The following is an 18534-nucleotide window of genomic DNA, read 5'->3' as shown; positions in this document are numbered from 1 at the left end:
TTTGTTGCTGTTATTTAGCCCTAATTTATCCTTAACTGTCTTCTAACAGCCCAGTAAGCAGTGGAAGTGACCTTTCATGGATGAGCAACTTCTCTTGTTTGGCACTGGTCAGGTCTTGAGCATGCTGAACTAGACAGGTTCAACCTGAAGTTATCAGCAGGGAGCACATGCAATGTACTCTTGGCAGGCCACACCACTTAAACAGGCAGCAGAGTGCTATATTACTGGCAAATTCTAAACACTTTGAAAGGTAGACCTATTGAGAGTGCAACAATTTAACTTTGAAGTGACATGAATAAATAACCTTGGTGAGGTTCTCCTCTGAAAGAAAATTAGTCTCTTTTAAAGAACGTATACAGCAAAACCCTAGTAATCGGATCCCTGGTTATCCAACACTGTTTTATCCCACCCCACCCCAGGCTTTGGTAAGGGATGGAAAGTGTGGGATAAAACGGAATGTTGGATACCAAGAGTTAGATACCCCCTAGCCCCACAACAGAGAAAAGTTTCCCAGCAGCCTCCCTTTCCATCCTGTGTTGTTCCCCACCCCAATTATCCAACATACTGAAGTATTAGGCATACAGAGAACCTCTGCTACTTAGACAATTCATGAATAGTTGGGGATCCAAAAAGACTCCCAGGTAGTGAAACAAACAACAGATAAGCCCCACTATGCAGATATGTTGATACGACTTCTGCTCCATCCAAAATTTCCTACATTTGTTTTATAACTATTTAATGGCCTGTTTACATTAGAAAGGGTTTACTGGTGTAGCTATGTCAGCATACGTAAACTATACCGGGACTTATTGTACTCTTAGAATGGCATCTGCAGTATGTTTTTTGCCATTATAAAACAATTTTAAAAATCACACTCCTAAGTGACAACACTATGTTAACAAAAGCTTGTGGTGCAGACCATACCTGTCATGTATGGATTGAGTTTCAGCAAGTTAACTTTCATCCACACCCATTCTGTTAGAGCAGGGGGATTGGAGGGGTGCAGGAGTGGTCAAGGGGTGCAGGATCTGAGTGATGGGGGATACACTTATCTGCTCCCCGCCCCGCATGCACATGGCTCTGCTTTCCCTCCCTCTTCACCCAAGCACCAGCCAATCAGAGCAGCAGTATGAAGAATCCAGGCGGCACTGCTAAGTTGCTGCTGGCATCCCTCTTTTTCTCTAGATGGGGGAAAAGCAGCGAGTGGCAATGGAGCCCAGACACACTTTCTGCCCATGCCCGCCCATGGGGAGGCTCAGGGACAGGGGTTGTGTGGGTGCAGGAGTTAGGGGGCTAGGAGGAGCTCAGGGTAGGGGCTTGGTGTGTGGTGGGTGGAGGAGCCAAGGCTGCAGAATAAGGAGGGGCTCAAGGCAAGAGGCTGAAGGCATGGAGAAGCAGGTTTTGAAAAATATAATAATTTTAAATAAACCATGTACATTTTCCTTTCATTTTCCAACAATCCCACATCATTACTGACTTAGGGACCCAGCAAGGCCAGCTAAATTTGCTAGCTTTATTCCTATACAAAAGAGGTTAAATGAGTAGGTGGGAGGGAGAACATCTCTTCTACCTTTGAAGTCCAGACAGTAAAATCTTACAGATATCAGAGTTGGTCAATGTTCTGATGCAATTAACTTGCTCATAAACTTTTATCCATAAAGTATGACTGACACCCCTATAATGTATATGCAGGGCTTTTTCCAATCGTCCCCTTAGAAAAAGTAAGATGTATTTTCTCTGTTTATAGCTCTAATTGCATGAATATTAAGATGCAATATCAGCTTTGCATGACACATCTTGTATTGTGCAGCCATCTAGAGGGTTTTTCTTTAATTGCAGCAATCCTATATTGCAGTGTGAACACAAAACTGGAGGAAAACCATTGGTTTGAATTGCAGTGAGGACAATTTTTTTATTTTAGAAGGTGGAGAAAGCTACTGGAGGGAATCAATTCTAGATATGACTTTAAGAAATAGGGAGGAAGTTGTTGAGAATTTAAAAGTGGAAGGCAGCTTGTGAGAAAGTGACCATAGAGATCTGGAGAAGTGGGTCAGTCCCATGAAAGCTCATCACCTAATAAATCATGTTGTTTGTCTTTAAAGTGCTACATGGCTGCTGCTTTGTTACAATACAGACTAGCATGGCTACCTCTCTGTTACTATAAAAATCACAGATTTCATGATCCTAAGAAATGGTAGAAGGGAGAACAGCAAAATAGAGACAATGGATTTCAGGAAGGTAGATTTCGATAAACTCAGAGCTGGTAGATAAGGCCCCACGGGAAGCAAGACTAAGAGGAAAAACAACAAAGGAGAGTTGGTGATTTTTCAAAGGGACATCATTAAGGGCCCCAAAACAACCTATACTGCTGTGTAGGAAAGATAGAAAGCATGGTAAAAGACTGCCTCGGCTTAGGCAGGAGATCTTGAATGATCTCAAAATCAAAAAAGAATCCTATAAAATGTGGAAATTAGGACAAATTACAAAGGGCTAGATTAGAAAGGCAAAGGCACAAAAAGAGCTCAAACTAACTAGAGACATAAATGGTAACAAGAAGACATTCTATGAATATATTAGAAGCAACAGGAAGACCAAGGACAGGGTAGGCCCACTGCTCGGTGAGGAGTGAGAAACGATATCAGGAAGCTTAGAAATGGCAGAGATACTTAATGACTCCTGTGTTTCAGTCTTTACCAAGAAGTCCAATGAAGGAATGTCGAACATAGTGAATGCTAGTGGGGAGAGGGTAGATTTAGAAGATACAAAGGACAAATTAAAAATTACTTTGAGAAGTTAGATGTCTGCAAGTCACCAGGGCCTGATGAAATGCATCTAGAATACTCAAGAAGCTGATAGAGGTGATATCTGAACCTTTAGGTATCATCTTTGAAAAGTCTTGCAAGTTGGGAGAAATTCCAGAAAACTGGAAAAGGGCAAATATAGTGCCCACCTATAAAAAGGGAGATAAGAACAACCCAGGAAACTACAGACCAGTCAGTTTAACTTCTGTGCCAGGAAAGATAATGAAGCAAGTAATTAAGGAATTAATATGCAAACATCTGGAAGAAAATAAGGTGATAGGTAACAGCCAGCATGCACTTGTAAAGAACAAATCATGCCAAACCAATCTGATAACTTTCTTTGATAGGATAACAAGTCATGTGGATAAGGGAGAAGTGGTGGATGTGGTACACTGAGTCTTTAGTAAGGCATTTGATATGGTCTCATATGATCTTATCAATAAACTAGGCAAATACAGCTTAGGCGGGTGCATAACTGGTTGGAGCTCTGTTTTCAGAAAGTAGTTATTAATGGTTCGCAATTGTGCTGGAAGGGCATAAAAAGTGGGGTTCCACAGAGGTCTGTTTGGGGACAAGTACTATTCAGGATCTTCATTGACAATTTAGATATTGGCATAAAGAGTACACTTATTAAGGTTGCAGATGATACCAAGCTGGGAGGGGTTGCAACTGCTTTGGAGGACAGGATCAGAATTCAAAATGATCTGGACTAACTGGAGAAATGGTCTAAGGTAAATAGGAGGAATAATAAGGACAAACCAAAGTACAGTTGACCCCCAACTTACACAATTTTGACTTGTGCATTTCTTAGAATAACATGAGTCAAAAGCAACATTTATTGCCCAGCTGCTGCACCCTCCCACTGGGCCCTGCTGCATTCCTGGCCCACCTCTGCTTGCTGCTGCCCATCTGAAAAATTCAGGGGCTTGGCAGCCGTGGCGAAGATGGTGGGGAATCCGTGTGCCCACTGGCTGGTACAGCAGCACTGCTCGCTGCACTAACCCTGCAGCCTTGTTCCTGGTTCCCCGGGTTTGGCGGAGCCGGGAAACTGACCAGCCCTGCAGCTTCTGGCTTCAGGCTCCAAGCCAGCCCAGAGCTTGGAGCAGCAGGATGCACTCTACATTTTTGCAACCAAAGGGCTAGAGCACATTGACCCCATTTGTTTGGGAGTGCAGGGGGGCACCCAGCGTGGTGACAACACTCTTGGCTCCAAAAGGCAGGATGTTACCCTTGAGTTAGAGGTAAACAAAGCAAATAATAGCGGGCTTGGCTAGCACCATGTGCTCCTTTTACTTTAACTTTTATGAGGTTTGTTTCCTTAAACCCCAGCTGCTGAACCCCTGTGATGCAGGAGCCTCCCGGCTCTCAGGGCAAAGGTCCCTCCCCTCAAGACTGCAAGGAAAAAATCAAAACTGGTACCCCGAGAGCCCCAACCTGGGGCTCAAGACAAAGTTCCCAACACGTATTGTTTTTAGCAAGCCGGGGGCTCGCGCTGGGCCTGACTCAGGATTATGATGTGTGGGGACGGGCCATGCAGACACGCCTCAGCTAAACTCAGGGCTACGGGGCCTGATCCTCAGCGGGAAGGGGCTACCCGCGAGCCGGCCTAGCCTGGAAGAGACGCTCCTGAGCCACCCGCGGCGGCGCGCAAGCCCGACCGCGGCCGGCGAACGGCGACGCGCGCTGTGGGGGGCGGAGCGCCTGCCAGGGGGAGGTGCCGGCGGAAGCGCAAGAGCAAGGCGGGCTCAGCGCCTCACTCTCCGGTCTGTGCCTGCGCCTTTGTTCCGCCCCGCTGCCGTGCGTGAGACTGGGCTGGGAGGGGGCGGCGCGGGTAAGGGGCGCGGGTTGGGGAGGCGTGAGGCGCTGCAGCAGCTTCGTCGTTGCTCGAGGGGTTGTGCAGCGGGTGAGGCATGTCCCGTGCGCCTCTGCCTCGTCGGGGCGGGAAAAGGACCGAAGGACGTCTCCCGTGAGCTACCGAGCCCGAGCGCCGGAGGCTAGGGGTGGTTATCCCGCTGAGTGCGCGTACGCTGCAGTGCCCAGGGCAGGGAGCGTGTCAGGAGAAAGGTGTTGTGGAAGAGCTCGGACCAGTAACCTTAATGCTTCCTCTGGTGGAGTTCCTCTTTCCTGACCCCTGCTAAGCTCAGCATGCCTGGGATGGCTTTATCCCTGGTTCACCCAGGTACTTTTGACTATATTTGTCTCGATTTCAGAGTTTTGGCCCGTGCTCCTCACTAGTACCCCCGTTCATGCTTTCTTTCCTTGGGCACAGTCAACTTTGTGTGCCAAGGTATGGGCAGCTGTGCGCCGCCAATAGAAACACATTCTGCCTGCTGCGGCTGCTCTGCTAATCAGCTTGGCACCTGAATCTCTCCGGAGCGGCTGCCCGCGTGCTCAGCTTACAGGGAACCCTGTTCCTCATCAGGGTCACTGAAATGTTGTTTCGATAGTTTTGGCTTTGGAACGCACCCAAGGGGCTGAGATTAGAGCTCATGGACACAAATAGGGTCCTTTCATAGATTTGAGTGGGATTTGGATCAGACCCTCTATAGACTCTGCCTTTGAAAAAAAAATAGGCTCCAGTAATATGGCTAGGAGTCTGTTGCTGCCAAGTACTGAATCATGTAAAGTGCTGTACATTGAGTGAGTAGAAGAAATAATTCACAAAATAAAATTGCAATGAATTTCCTCTTCCTGCCAGATTATTTTGAACAACCTGAAAATGTCTCAGATTTGTTTTTCATTATTATTTGAGGAGTTCTGTTGTGAATCATACTTGATATTCAGATTATTTACCAAAGTTTTTGGAGTTTTCACAACTTACATTTTGCCTATGTTAGCTCTTCTTTTGTGTCCAAAGTCCTGTTTTAAAATAGAATAGCTTTTAAAGTTGCAACAAATTACTACAAATTAATATCCCATCCTGCAAAGGCTTATGGAATTGCCTCATTTGAACCACTGTATGAGTAGTCCCATTAATTTCAAGGGGTTGGCTCATCATTGTGTAGGTATGTGGGCAAACCCTCTTCATCACCTTGTTGACTTTGGTGGGACTCTGCATGCTTCTCACAGTTTGTTCTTGTGGGTCAGATTTCAGGATTGGTGCCTCTATTTAAATTTGAAAAATGTGTTGTATTTCACTCCACGTTTACAATGAGGGTACTTCATCTGCCTTTCCCAGTTGTTTTTGAATAACATTATTTCAGTACTCAACACCCAGGACATTAGGAAACAGAACCACTACAAGCACAGGCATGCTATTTTAAATGTACTGGTTAGTGGACAGTATTTTATAGTCTGAAATTTATTCATGGATGTATGATGATACAGCAAGGGAACTCCACTGCTTTAGACCCTAATACTGCAAGGAGATCTGCCTGGATGCAGGGGTCTGGGTGTCTACCTTTTGCTCATTACAAGCTCAAGGCTTTTTGATCAAACCATGTGGTCTTTGTGGGGAAGGATTTTTATTAGTTTAAATGGGAGGTTTGGCAGAGGGAGGGTCTTTTGAGTAAAGACTGCAAGACCAGGCCCCTAGAGTGCTAAAATAAGGAAGGTCCTATGATAGGAAAAAGCTAATTTAAATAGAGAGGCTTATATGGTTTGTGTACCTGCTACTGTTTGTAAATTGTAGTTTTGGGTCTTTGGGGGAGGAACTTCATGGCCTGGTCCTGCATAAAATTTACTTAGCATTTCTGTTGAAGTCAGTTTGAGTTTAATTTGTATGAATAGCATAGGACTGAGCCCTCAGTGTTTTAATAGTTTATTTTTAAAAACTCAACAGTTCACCATTTAAGGAGAGACTTTGACCCCTGTCTTTCTTTCCTCATTTTATTTTTTTTTGTACCTAGTACAGTGATTTGGAAAATGTGAGAAAGTCATGGCCATTGATAGCTATAGATACAGTAAACTCTTGCATATGTAGCAACCCTGGGAGGTTGCTGGATATTCAAATACCTAGTAATGCATAATACTAAAGAAAACAAGATTAGATATTCAGAAACAAACAAATGTATTTAGAGTACTTTATTTACCAACAACAGTAGTATTGTACACTGTAAACTTATACTGTATTTGCTGTGTTTATTTGTATTTCACTGTACTGTACTTATGGAAAACATAACTAAAATTTTTTGTGGTTAAAATGGCAGTTTTTTGGGAATTCCGGATGATAGAATGCTGGTTAAGACAGAGTACAGTGTAGATAGATACACCCAAACCACAAGTGTGCCACACAGCAGAGTCTGCTCACATACTGCTTCAGCAAGGGTTTACAAAACATCATCATTGCAAAGGAGGTGTGAACCACAAACTTGACATTAATTTGAGCAATCTGATCCTATTGGGATATTCACTGGGAAAACTTTAAAAGGCAATTGACTTACTATTGAGCTAAAATGTTTCTTCAAGTGATCGAATGTAGTCATATAGCTTCTTTTTCAGGGCCTGGTCTAATGGTCCTATTAACATCAATGGGAGTATTGCTATTGACTTCAGTGAGCTTTGGATCAGGCCCTCAGTGCTGCAGTGCCTATAGCAGTTTTCACATTGTTCCCAATGGATTGCCTCAGGTCTGCGGTGCATTTCTTCCTGTCTACAGAATAAAACACTCTTGAGAATCAAGGAGGCGGGAGGGAAATGAAAAAGCTTGACCTGCTGCTTTAGATAACGAGCCTTTGTGATTTTAAAGAAATAAAAAAAATTTGGCCAAACTTAGTAGGTGTTAGCTGAGAAAACATTAAAACCATTGTACCTGAAAAAATCTGAAGATGGAGTGACAATTGTTTTATGGTACTTCAAATCACTGCACACCAGACTAGATTTGTGGTAGTCCAGCATTTTCAGCTGAGTGTGGTTTAGCAGAGTGAAAACTGTTCTTAGTTTTGAAATACTAAAAAGTTTGAAAACATAGTTATGCGATCACTCCCTGTGTCTGTGGGATACGATAAAAGACAAGTCCAGCATCCACACTGCAGAGATCTTGTTCTGTCTGAAGGCTGTTGGAAAACTTGTTGACTATGGTTTTATTTTATCTGGCCTTTGAAAGGAAAAGATCCCCTTCGTTAACTTCTGCCTCAGAATTTGGTAGAAATAATATACTCATTACACAGGAGGGCACTGTACTATGTTTTGGTTTTATGTAGAGCTGTTGTGAAGTGCTGTCACTATAAATTTTGAAGTTTTGTGTTCAGGGTAATTAATAGTGAATTTATGTTCTCTTTTAAGGAATTAGGAATCTATGATCCTGGATGATCATATGTGTGAGTGGAGCCCTGGTCATGGCATAGATCTGTTTATGTAGGTAAGATTTTGTTTTTTAAGCTCCATCAGGATCCTAAAAGTATATGATTACCCTTATCACTCAAATCACATTTTTCAACTTGTAAATATCAAGTCATTTTTGTTATGCTCCATTGTTGTTCCAAGAAACTGTTTGCTTGCTTCTTTGTGGCGTAGTGTTGAATAAATGCAGTACTGGCATACTTTGAATGTGGAATTTAGTGAAGGATTCCTGTAGTTGATTGAATTGTAAGTTAGATTTAAATATTTTGTATTGTACATTAAAATGCCATAAATTGGCTTGTTTTATATTGAAAGGCAATGATTGGTAGTTACTTCCCACATTAATACTTTTGAAAAGCAATACAAAAAGCCAAAAAAGCCAGTATTAAAAATAAACACGAGACATTTTGTCATTTGAAAGCAAGTGGTCAGAACATGGATAGCCTTTGTAAGTTTCCTTGTCAAGCCCAAGAATAGTTACTCTGGAAAGGCCCATTCACTCTTAACATGTAGCTTTGAGTGAGGCTTGACAGACAAAAAGGATTTCCAAACTGACATTTTGGGTTGATGGGTGTACCCTTCCATTTCCTCATACAGTAAGGTCTCAGAGTACACGAACTCAGAGTATGTGACCCTGCTCTTATGCATCTGACCCTGATTCCTATAGTCAACCCTGCACCGCGACTTCCCGTTGCTCTTAACTCCCTCCCCCGTCCCTGGCTCAACACACCCAGCTCTGCCTGGCCCCGGCTCGGCACCCACTGTTCCTTTCAGCACCGGCGTGTAGCTTCTACTCTCCCCCCGGCCTCTGGCTCTAACTCACTACCCCTCAGGCATGACTCTGGCTCAACGTCCCTGGTCCCGGTTCAACACCCTGCCAGCTCACCACCCACATGCACCTCTGGCTCACCCTGCACGCCCACGCCTGGCTCTGGCTTAGCACCCCTCACGCTTGGCTCCAGCTCACCCCCCAACCCCTGCCCTGGTTTAAACTGCCCGCACTGGTTCAAACCCCTCACACATGGCTCCCGTTCCATCCTCCCTACCCTCAAGTACTCTGAGACCCCACTGTACTGAGTATAAAATGATGGAAGGATTCAGAAAACCACAGAATGTGTCACTTGATCACCAAAAAGCATGTTTCTTTATGACATTAGCATTATTCCCATGTCCCTGGTTTTTGCTGTTAAATACAGACCATACTAAACTACATTCTGTAATTTCTCTTGCTGATTTTTAGGAGCTAACAAAAACGACATCACCTAGGGGAACCGGAGACCAGAGAAACCTGTGTTGTAAATAGTGATGCTGCCACGATGGGAAATGTTTCTTTATCTGCTTCTTTCATTTGGCTTCCACTTTTATTCGTTCAATGAAGTATATAAAGTCTCGAGAGGTAAGTCTGTAAGGTTGCCATGTTTATTTTTTGTATTGCTTCTTATCTGTGATGATCATGCCTTTCTCACTGAATGTATTTCCAGGCAGACTCCAGCGGCATTTCCCACTGAGACTTTTATTTGAAGGTACCTGTACATGAGCCATGCTCCCACATGTCTCTCACTGAGAACCAACAGTATAAAAATAAGTAGGAGGGGGCAAGCTGTGCTCGGTATCTTTTTTAAAAACATATGCAGAACCCGTATTCAAGGATGTTTGGAGAGCAGTTGGAAAAAGAAGTATCTTGACATTTGCCATTAGTAGGTATATTAATAGGTAAATATGTGTAGGAGTAAGTATGGATTTTTTTTGTATAGTCTTGTAATGTTTTTCATCTGAGAAATAAGGTTCTGATCTTCTGCAGGCTTATACAAGAGTTTAAGTTCAAGCTTGTGAGTAGTCTTGTTTAAATCTATAGATGTGATTAAAACTTAGTATGGTAAAAGCCTGATTATCCATCATTTGGATAACTGGCACATTGTTATCTGCGTGTCTGGCTGGGGCTGCCAGCCATGGGACCAGCTGACTGTGTGGCGCTGGCTGCCTGTTCCTCTGGAGTGGGGTTGGTGGGGAGGTGCAGAGCGGGGCCGCTGCTGTCCCCAGCTTGAATAGCCAGCACAGTTTATTATCTGATATCCTGGTTCCCTGGGGATTCTGGATAATAACATTTGTACTGTACGTGCACAACTATTTGCAAGGACTTATATTACAAATTGAGAGAGATGAGTGGTCTGAACGCAGGACTAGAATCCAGGAGCTTTTGAGTTCTAGTCTCAGACACATTATTCCTGTGGCTTTGAGAAAGTCACTCAGTCCTTATTCTTGCAAACATTTATGCTCATCAGACCTGATTGGAAACCTGGGAACGTTGCTAGCACAATTCATATGAGTAAATTCTCCCTAATGAAAGTGGCCCAATCTAGCTCAAGTTTGCAGAATTAGTGAGGCAAGGGGATTATATTTTTCTCTTGTACAATATTCTCCTTTTAGAATAATCACTCAAATTTAAGTGTCCTGTTATTGTTTCATATTTGAGGAGCAAATTCTTCCATGTCTGGGAAGAAGTATGTAACTGACAGCTAGCCCATATAGATCTGTGACTAAGGCATAGCCAAAGGAATTGCTCTGGGCTGCCCACCACTCAGAGAAGCAGGGAAACTGACCAGGAAGCTGAGAGTGAAGAAGCAGCCCAGCAGCATGCTGTGTGCTCCATGCTCCACAGCCCCTCCCTCTTACTTATTTAAGCTACACAGAGAGACATTGATTTTTCACATGAATGTCCAAGGCGCCTGTGTCACAGATGCCACTGTATGAAATATAGTTATGGACATGTGTGGATGGTGGGAAGCTGAGCCTGTAAATTAAATTTGGCTAAACTGACTCTCCATATCTGGATAAATGGGGAAGAACCCCAGGATATGGGCCTGGTGGATTCCAGATGTAGGCAGCCCCTGATTCCGAACCACCTGGTTCCTAACAGAGTGGCTTTCACTTACAGCGTATTCACAGGGGTATCAACCCTTATCCTGATATGTATGTGAAGTTGTAATGGGGCCTAACCAACCCCATTATCTTGGGGTGGGAATGGTAGTATCTGTCAGGTATGACAGGTAGATTTTAAGAGATCCCCAGAGTATATGAGGATGCTAATTTAGGAGAACCTGAGAAATGATGGGCTAAGACCTTCGGCAGATTTAGGGGAGGAGTTGGAACTTGGAAGGTGGATCCAGCCATTGGGAAGTTCCCCATTAAATTCCGCCTGATAATGAAATGATGCTAGTGCACCTATTGGAGGGGTCATCTTATTTCTATGTTCCTTTGTCGGAGATCAGAGGGAAAATGAAGCCTTGAGTCAGGGCTGTGATGAGCTGTTGGTGATACACCCTGATGTCAGGTCTGGGCTGAGTGATTGTACCATTAAGAGAGAAACCAAGAGACAAACTTCCATCTTATTTTTCCCCATCCATGCGCAAAATAAATTTTACGTGCACCATAAAGTATGGGTATGCACCTGCTAGTAGAAATACATGCTGCTGGCTGTGGGTGGATGTGAGCACTTTGCTAATCATCTGGGCGGCATTTAAGTCTGTCCTGGGTAGCTGTTCAAGGGCTGAGGTTACAGGGCACACTGCCAACAGGCAGGTGATCTTCAATAACAACTTTGTTTTGTGGTCTCATTGGCATGAGGTCATGCAAGAAGACCCTGACCATCATTCTGGGTTGCTTCTATGGGTCCACAGTTCATCAAGAGACCACAGATTTCTGCATTTTATGTCTTGAGTGCCAGATTATTGGCCATAAAGGGTTGCCAAAACCCTGATAGTTGCACCCCCTTTTACTTGCCGTTTACGTGTATAGGAGACGTGGGAAGAACAGATTGCCAAAACGGAGGATGTTGTACAGTACATCCCAAAGCTCCAGGAATCCTGGGGGCCTAAGACAAAGAAAATCTCAATGCTCACCAGGCCCAGGAGCAAGCCTATGAAAAAGAGAGACATGTAGATGATGCACCATGTACTCTTTATTGAAATATGCTTCTGAATATGCAGAACTGGAATATGCTTTTTGCAAAATACATCTTGTAACATATCATTAGAAAAGTTATAATCTTCTGAATGTGTGTATTCTGTTTACGTTCATGGACTGTTCCTGTATTTGACATTAGAAATGGGAGATATACCTAATTTAGATGTGCTAAGTGAACACCATTAGTAGTACTCATGTAGCATAATGGCCTGATACACAGCACAATGATCTGTGAATAGTCTTGTTTTTCTTGTAAGCCTGGACTATTGTTGGTCCTGATAACAAGTGTGGTGAGGTCACCTGGTGTTGAAACCCATTTTGGATGTTATACTTTGCCACTGGAATTGTGACACTTAAACTGAACACAAAGGATTCTGGCCTTTGGCAACAGGTATATAAAAGTGTGAAACCAATCAGTGTGCCAGCTGTGGACAGATGCCAGGAGACACCTCTTTACCATATGAGCTGCAAACACCTGGCACTGAACAAGGGGAGGGGTCAGGCCCAAACTGGAATGCTTCCCAGTTTGAGAGAGAGCATACATACCTCCAGACAAAAATCAAAGGACTAATGGTGAAATGGGCTTTAGTTTCTCTCTGATATTGTCTGCTAGGAAATCTGTTCATGCTTTATGCTTGGGGGGGAGTTCTTCACCAAGAAATTAAAAATTCTGTACAGAACATTTGAAAATTCTCCATATTTCATTTGTCAAAATAATACAATCTTATCACTCCATGTTCAGTTATTTTAGTAATTTATTTCAAAATCCCCATTGTTAAGTATGTCAACAGTGGCAGACAATAGCAAAAATGATTCTCCTAAGAGCAGAGTTAAAGAAACCCCTAACAATAACCAGTTCCATGTGTGTGTTGGAGTGGGCTTTGCGGATTCCCCCCCAAGGCCATCTGCAAAACGTCCCCAGGTCCAGGCACCCACATTTCCTTTTACCCACCCCTGTCAAGGTGAGTAACAGGGAATTCCCTAGCTCAGATACCATTATCCCGTCTGGCCCCTGATCTCAGCCATGGGGCACCATCTGGCCCAGAAACTGGCACCCCCGCAGCCCTCAGAGCCCAGTTATTGGCACCCCCAGCCCTGAGAGCCCTACCAGGGGAACCTTGTTCCCAAAGGCCCAGCCCAGACACCAGCACCCACAGAGCTTTACTCTCCCAACTTCTTTACTCTCATACTGGGACATATTGTGTGGTGGGGCCTTTTCTTCCCCTTTGCCAGAGCTGTCTGGGCCTCCCAGTCCCTCTCCCATCCCTGGGAGAATGAGGATCAAAAAGCTTGCAGCCTCCAGCTCACCCAACCTTGGTGCCACACTCATTGTAAGCTGGACTCTGCAGAGTCCCAGAGCACCTTGTGTTGGTTAGAAATTCTGCAGAGGAAAGAGGGAATTGAGGGAAATTCTTCATTGTGCAGTGGCACAGAATTCCTCCCGAGAATAATGCTTCCTTGAGGTAGATGAGCATCGAGATACACAAACCCTTGGCTTATGCACTGATACCTCTTATTCCAGCTGTGCAATTTCCTGTTGCAATGCAGGCTGGAAAGGCTGACCAGCATGCTGATTCCTCTCCCCGCCGAGGGTGTAGACAGCTGGCCTTAGTTTCCCAAATGCCTTCTCAAGTGGGAGTGTGTATACATACCCCACGCTGGGCAACATGGGGTAAATGAGCTAGTACGGGGGTCTGTCGACTCCTCAGCTCTGAGGACAGCTAGAAATGGTGGGATTATTCTTCTGTGAGCCCAGTAGGCTTCTCAGAAGCCCACTGAAGGAAGAGAGCCCTACCACCTCCATAGGACAGTTCAATTGTGTTTACTTTTTTGTGGTATTGGCAGCTCCAGAAGGGGCACACTGTGCAGCTCTCATCCACAGGGTTGGGCCTCTTGTGACTGGATTGTGGTGCTAGACCACCCAGATGCCATGTACTAGAGGTCAGGTGAGTGCAAAGGATCAAAGTGGGACCCAGGGAGCATTCTGAGGAAGGACCATAATGATGCGCTTCCAATGCATCTGTTTACTAACATTGAAAGTGCACCAAGTTTATTCTTCATTCAGCGCTGCCTTTGATAGTTCTGGAAATCCATGGCTCCTGAGCATTTCAAAAGTTGGCATTTAGGAAAAAACGACTCCTCTGTATCTGGTGATTGTTGATTCAGATAATATAAATGGTGCTCTTAATAAATTATGTATAAGATGAAAAGAGATTATGGCCATTTTTAATTACAAAAGTGAAAAGTTCTTAGACAATTAAATGAATATTATATGTTAGTGTTTCCTCTGCACATAATTAAGCAATACAATTATGTAGTGTGATATAATACAGCTGTACAGTATGCATGTTTCCATCTATTTAGTCAAAGCAATTTTTGTGAGGTTATTTCCTCTCATATTTTCTCACTGTAGAGGGTTTTGCTGCACATTAGTTCTTTACTTGCTGTGGTGTTGCACTAAGACTGTGAAAGGGAATCATTTCAAGGCTATAGTGGTCATTAAATTGTGTTTTTGCACGCAGTTATATTACAGGTCCATGCTGACATCAAAACACCTGCTCTTTTCACTCTTATCCTTAACTTATGTGCTGCAAAACTTCAACAGGCTTTGTGGGAATTGTGGTTTGAACTAGCATAAAGTGTTGCATTACGTATTAGTTTGTAATTGGCCTTTTTTGGGTTTGGTGTTCAGGACTGTCAGCTCACATGCTGTACCCATGGAATAATATTCATTTGCAACCTTACTTGCTTCTGAACAGTAGGAGATATTTTTAAAGTCTTCCACAGTGGATCCAGTGGAGTGAAGAGTGAGTTGAGCTTTCTTGATGAATTGGTGGAACTAATGAAGTAGATTTGACAGATTGCAGTACTGCTGCTATTACTGTTTTTCACAGGGATTTTTGTATTTAGGAAATCCTGGTATCCATTTTCTTCTTTAACAGCATGTACAAGTTATGTGATTTTGTTTTTGTTTGTGTGCTTGTTTTTTCCAATTTGAAAGTCAAACCATTTTACATGAGAGAGGAATGATGCTTTAAATTCTCTTGTGTGCAGTGGAAATCACCAACTGACAGTAATAAGTAGACAGTAATAAGTAGTGGCCTCCTTTTAATCATTTTTCTCCTCTTGTCAGTTTTGAAAAAACACTTCATAAAACTACAGTAAAAGGGACTTTAATATAAAATCTCCTGCTGCTCTACCTACCCATGGTAGATAGGAAGTGGATGATCAATGTCCTTAGTCCTGCATCTTTACATTAGTGGAACTAAACAATCTTTAAGGTTTAGATGTCTGAATGGGCTTTTTAAGTAGAGAACAGTGAATCTTGTAATTAATATCTTCTCTTTACTTTCAGTGTCTGCCCAGGAAAGCTTTTGCATGAGCACTTGAGAAAGGCATATTAATACTCTTTTGTTATTATGAGGGAAATGTCCTTTTTGGGGTGCGTCTACACTATGAAGTTAGGCGCTTCTTCCAAGTAGCCTGCAAAAAGTCTACCCACATTTTCCCTTGCTTCAAAATTAACTTCAAAGTAAGGGAGCCCAACTTCGAAGTCCTTACTTCATTCCTGGGAATGGAATAGTGCCCTACTTCGAAGTTTAACTTTGAAGTAGGGTGTGTGTGGACACTCAGCTTCAAAGTTATTTTTCTAATGTAGACGTGGCCATAGAAAAACACATTTTGAATCATACTATATTTTAGTTAGTTGTGGATTTTATGTTAGGTAATGTCCCGGTCTTGCCAATTTACTCCTGTGCTTAATGTTGTTGATGAGTAATTCCACTGATATGAAAGGGAGTAAATTGAAGTATGCATATAAGAGTGTGCAGGATCTAGTTACTATAAAGATGGTAAACTGAAGCACTTTAAATTAAACTGATTCTTCATGATGTGTTCTCCAAAAATGGTTTACAAGAACATTATTGCACTGTTATATCCACGTCTTATGTCTTCTTTTTCCCACTAGAGGGAGGTATCAAACAAGCTTGAAACCCTGGAAATGAAGACCAATAGATACTTTATATGTTTTACTTAATAAAATAAACCCCATTTGAGATTATAATTCCTAGCACCAAAATGTTTTGTATAGGAAGATAGTCTTGAATAGTTTTCGCTTAATTAAATCCTTTGCTGCAGTATTCAAATTGTTCCCCATGGATGGCTCTTGAAGTCTTGGAGGTTAAAATAAACTCATGCTGTTTTCTCTACAATTTGCAAATATTATACTGAGCGTGTTTTTTTTTTTTTTTTTGTTGCATCTTTATCATCTTCAGGTAGACCAGGACTTGCTGTGTGAATTGCTACAGTACCAATTAATCATTAATGTCTGTTTAATTATTCTTCTAATTTATTATTTGTATTATGGTAATGCCCCTATCAGTATCAGCACCCGATTGTGAATCATCGCCCTGCATCTTAAGTTCAGGGGTTGTTTGTTGGGCTGGGTAGAAAAAGAGAGCAATTCCTGATTGCTTGAAAGGAGGAGGGGAAGGCATAAAACAGCTGGGGAAGGGGCCAGTGGGGTGGAATGAGAGTTTTTAAAGGTCAGCCTATGCCAGGGTCCTCCCTTCTGATTCACAAAGTGGGTCAGCAGCACCTATGCTCCCTCTCCTATTTGGTGGTAAATATACCCGGTTATTGGCTGTATCTGCTGTGGGCAGTATGCAAGCTGCCCCATTGTGAGGAGGGCTGGGAAGGACTTTCTCCCTTTTCACCAGATTGGCCTAGGTACAGGGGGGTTGTTTTATTTGCCTTCCTCACAGCAGGTTCAACTGGGCCATGATTGGTGGTAGGCCATATGTCGCAACTCCATATTTATGTGTATAGTGGATGGTGCAGTGCAAGTCCTCTATAAAAGAAGGCATACAGTAAAGGAAGAAGGATTTAAGGGGAGATGCTCAGTAATTGAGAGGGCTGGGGATAGTTGGGAGTGCCTGTGATTGATACAGCATAAGCCAATCCCCTGCTATTATAGTGTATCTTACCCTTTCTACAAGTGGGTGGTAAGGTGTCAACAGTGGATTTGCTGCAGGCATCTGGATTGAGAAGGGGGTAGTTGGTTGAAGCCTCCCCCTAGGGATTGTAAGGTCCCTGCACTGGATCTGCTGGATGGATGTGGGTGGAAAAGGGGTGTGGGGGGAAGCTAGTAAAGACGCTGCCTCCAGCCCTCCTTAATTATGGGAGAACAAAGGAGGGTTACCTGCACTGTACATGTTATCTGCTGGATAGACCCAGACATCTTATAAAGTTATGGACTGATGAAACTTGTATCAAATGTCGTCTCTTTTTCTTTTGGCATAGTGAGACAAACAAGAAAGGAAGAGGAGATCCCTGCTCAGAACGTCTTGGAGTCTAATGCCCTTGCCCTGCTAGCTGTTCTTTTGTGAGTGAATCCCTGCCTGTATACAAAGCTTCCATGGCTAGAAGTTTTGCAAAGGAGCAGGAGTTCATCCACGTGGAGCAGTTTGCAGGATCAGGGTATAAGTTAAAACAAGATGCAACACAGTCTGTGCAGCAAACAATAGGGGCATAACAGTTATAAGATGACACAGTTAATGGCCAAGTCGTGGACAATGTAACTTGTGACCATAACTGCAGTTTTGGGAGAAGGGAATCCATTCTGTCATGGTTTCTCTAGGTGTCTGAATGATCTAATTATAAGATGAAATAGAAACCCTTGGCAATCATAGGGAATCTGCGTGAAGACACTGCACTGAATGGCATAGATCTCCATTAATTAAATTACCAAATGGAAGCTGATGCATTTCTCTGATGTGGGTAGAGTTCTAATCCTGCTTCTTTCACTTGGTCTGTGACTTCAAGGTTCAGTCACCTTTTTGTCTGTCTTCCCATCCGTAAATAACGGATAATACTGACCTGCTTATCTCAGAGGGCTGCTGCAAGGTCACATTAATTCAGACCTTAATGTCTCTGCAGTGTTTTGAAAATATAAAGTGATCTCAAAATGCTAAGCATTATTGTTCTAGGAAGACAAGGTTTTGTGTAGATCTGTGGAAGACCATATTTCCAGTGCTGCTTCTACAGACAGTTGTTTCCATTCCGGTACAACCTGTAAAAGTAACTTCTTAGGTATTCTGTAGCTGGTAGAACTGGATTATGATGGTGAAGTCAGAGGCAGAAACTATTATTCTCTTGAACTTTAGATATTGAAGTTTCATAGAAAAGCTGAAGTATGAATCATAAGGGATTTAGTCTTTCAGTTCAAGACTTTTCTCAACTAAACATATATAAACACCTGAGTTCATGAGGCAGCCTCTTACCAGCCAGAATCTGAAGTGGCCTTTGAGGACAGCTGATTGGAATGCGCTCATGGGAATAGTTCAGCTGGACCTGCTAGGTAGTTAAGGGGTTGTATCTGCTTTTTGCAGAATATATATCTATCTTTTTTAAAAATAGGTCTCTAATAGTATTTAGTAATCAATGGCTGTGAACAGGTCATTCGTCAAGTAGTGTTTAGGGAGGCGTATGT

The 18534-nt window shown here is 43.0% G+C and overlaps 1 protein-coding gene across 3 annotated transcripts in view; it reads left to right on the top strand.

The window, feature by feature from the left end:
• Positions 1-4818: 4818 nt before the first annotated feature.
• The window catches only part of HHAT (hedgehog acyltransferase), a 367215-nt gene continuing 353499 nt past the window's right edge, over positions 4819-18534 (top strand). For all 3 annotated transcript variants that reach the window (XM_074988515.1, XM_074988516.1, XM_074988514.1), the window contains exons 1-3: positions 4819-4980; positions 8025-8100; positions 9322-9477. In XM_074988515.1, coding sequence (XP_074844616.1) covers positions 9387-9477 — 91 coding nt within the window. In that variant the 5' untranslated portion in view covers positions 4819-4980; positions 8025-8100; positions 9322-9386. The remainder of the gene's footprint in view (positions 4981-8024; positions 8101-9321; positions 9478-18534) is intronic.

Source organism: Carettochelys insculpta, chromosome 3 (genome assembly GCF_033958435.1).
Source record: "Carettochelys insculpta isolate YL-2023 chromosome 3, ASM3395843v1, whole genome shotgun sequence".
Taxonomy (NCBI): Eukaryota; Metazoa; Chordata; order Testudines; family Carettochelyidae; genus Carettochelys; species Carettochelys insculpta.
This window is presented reverse-complemented; position numbering and strand designations above follow the sequence as displayed.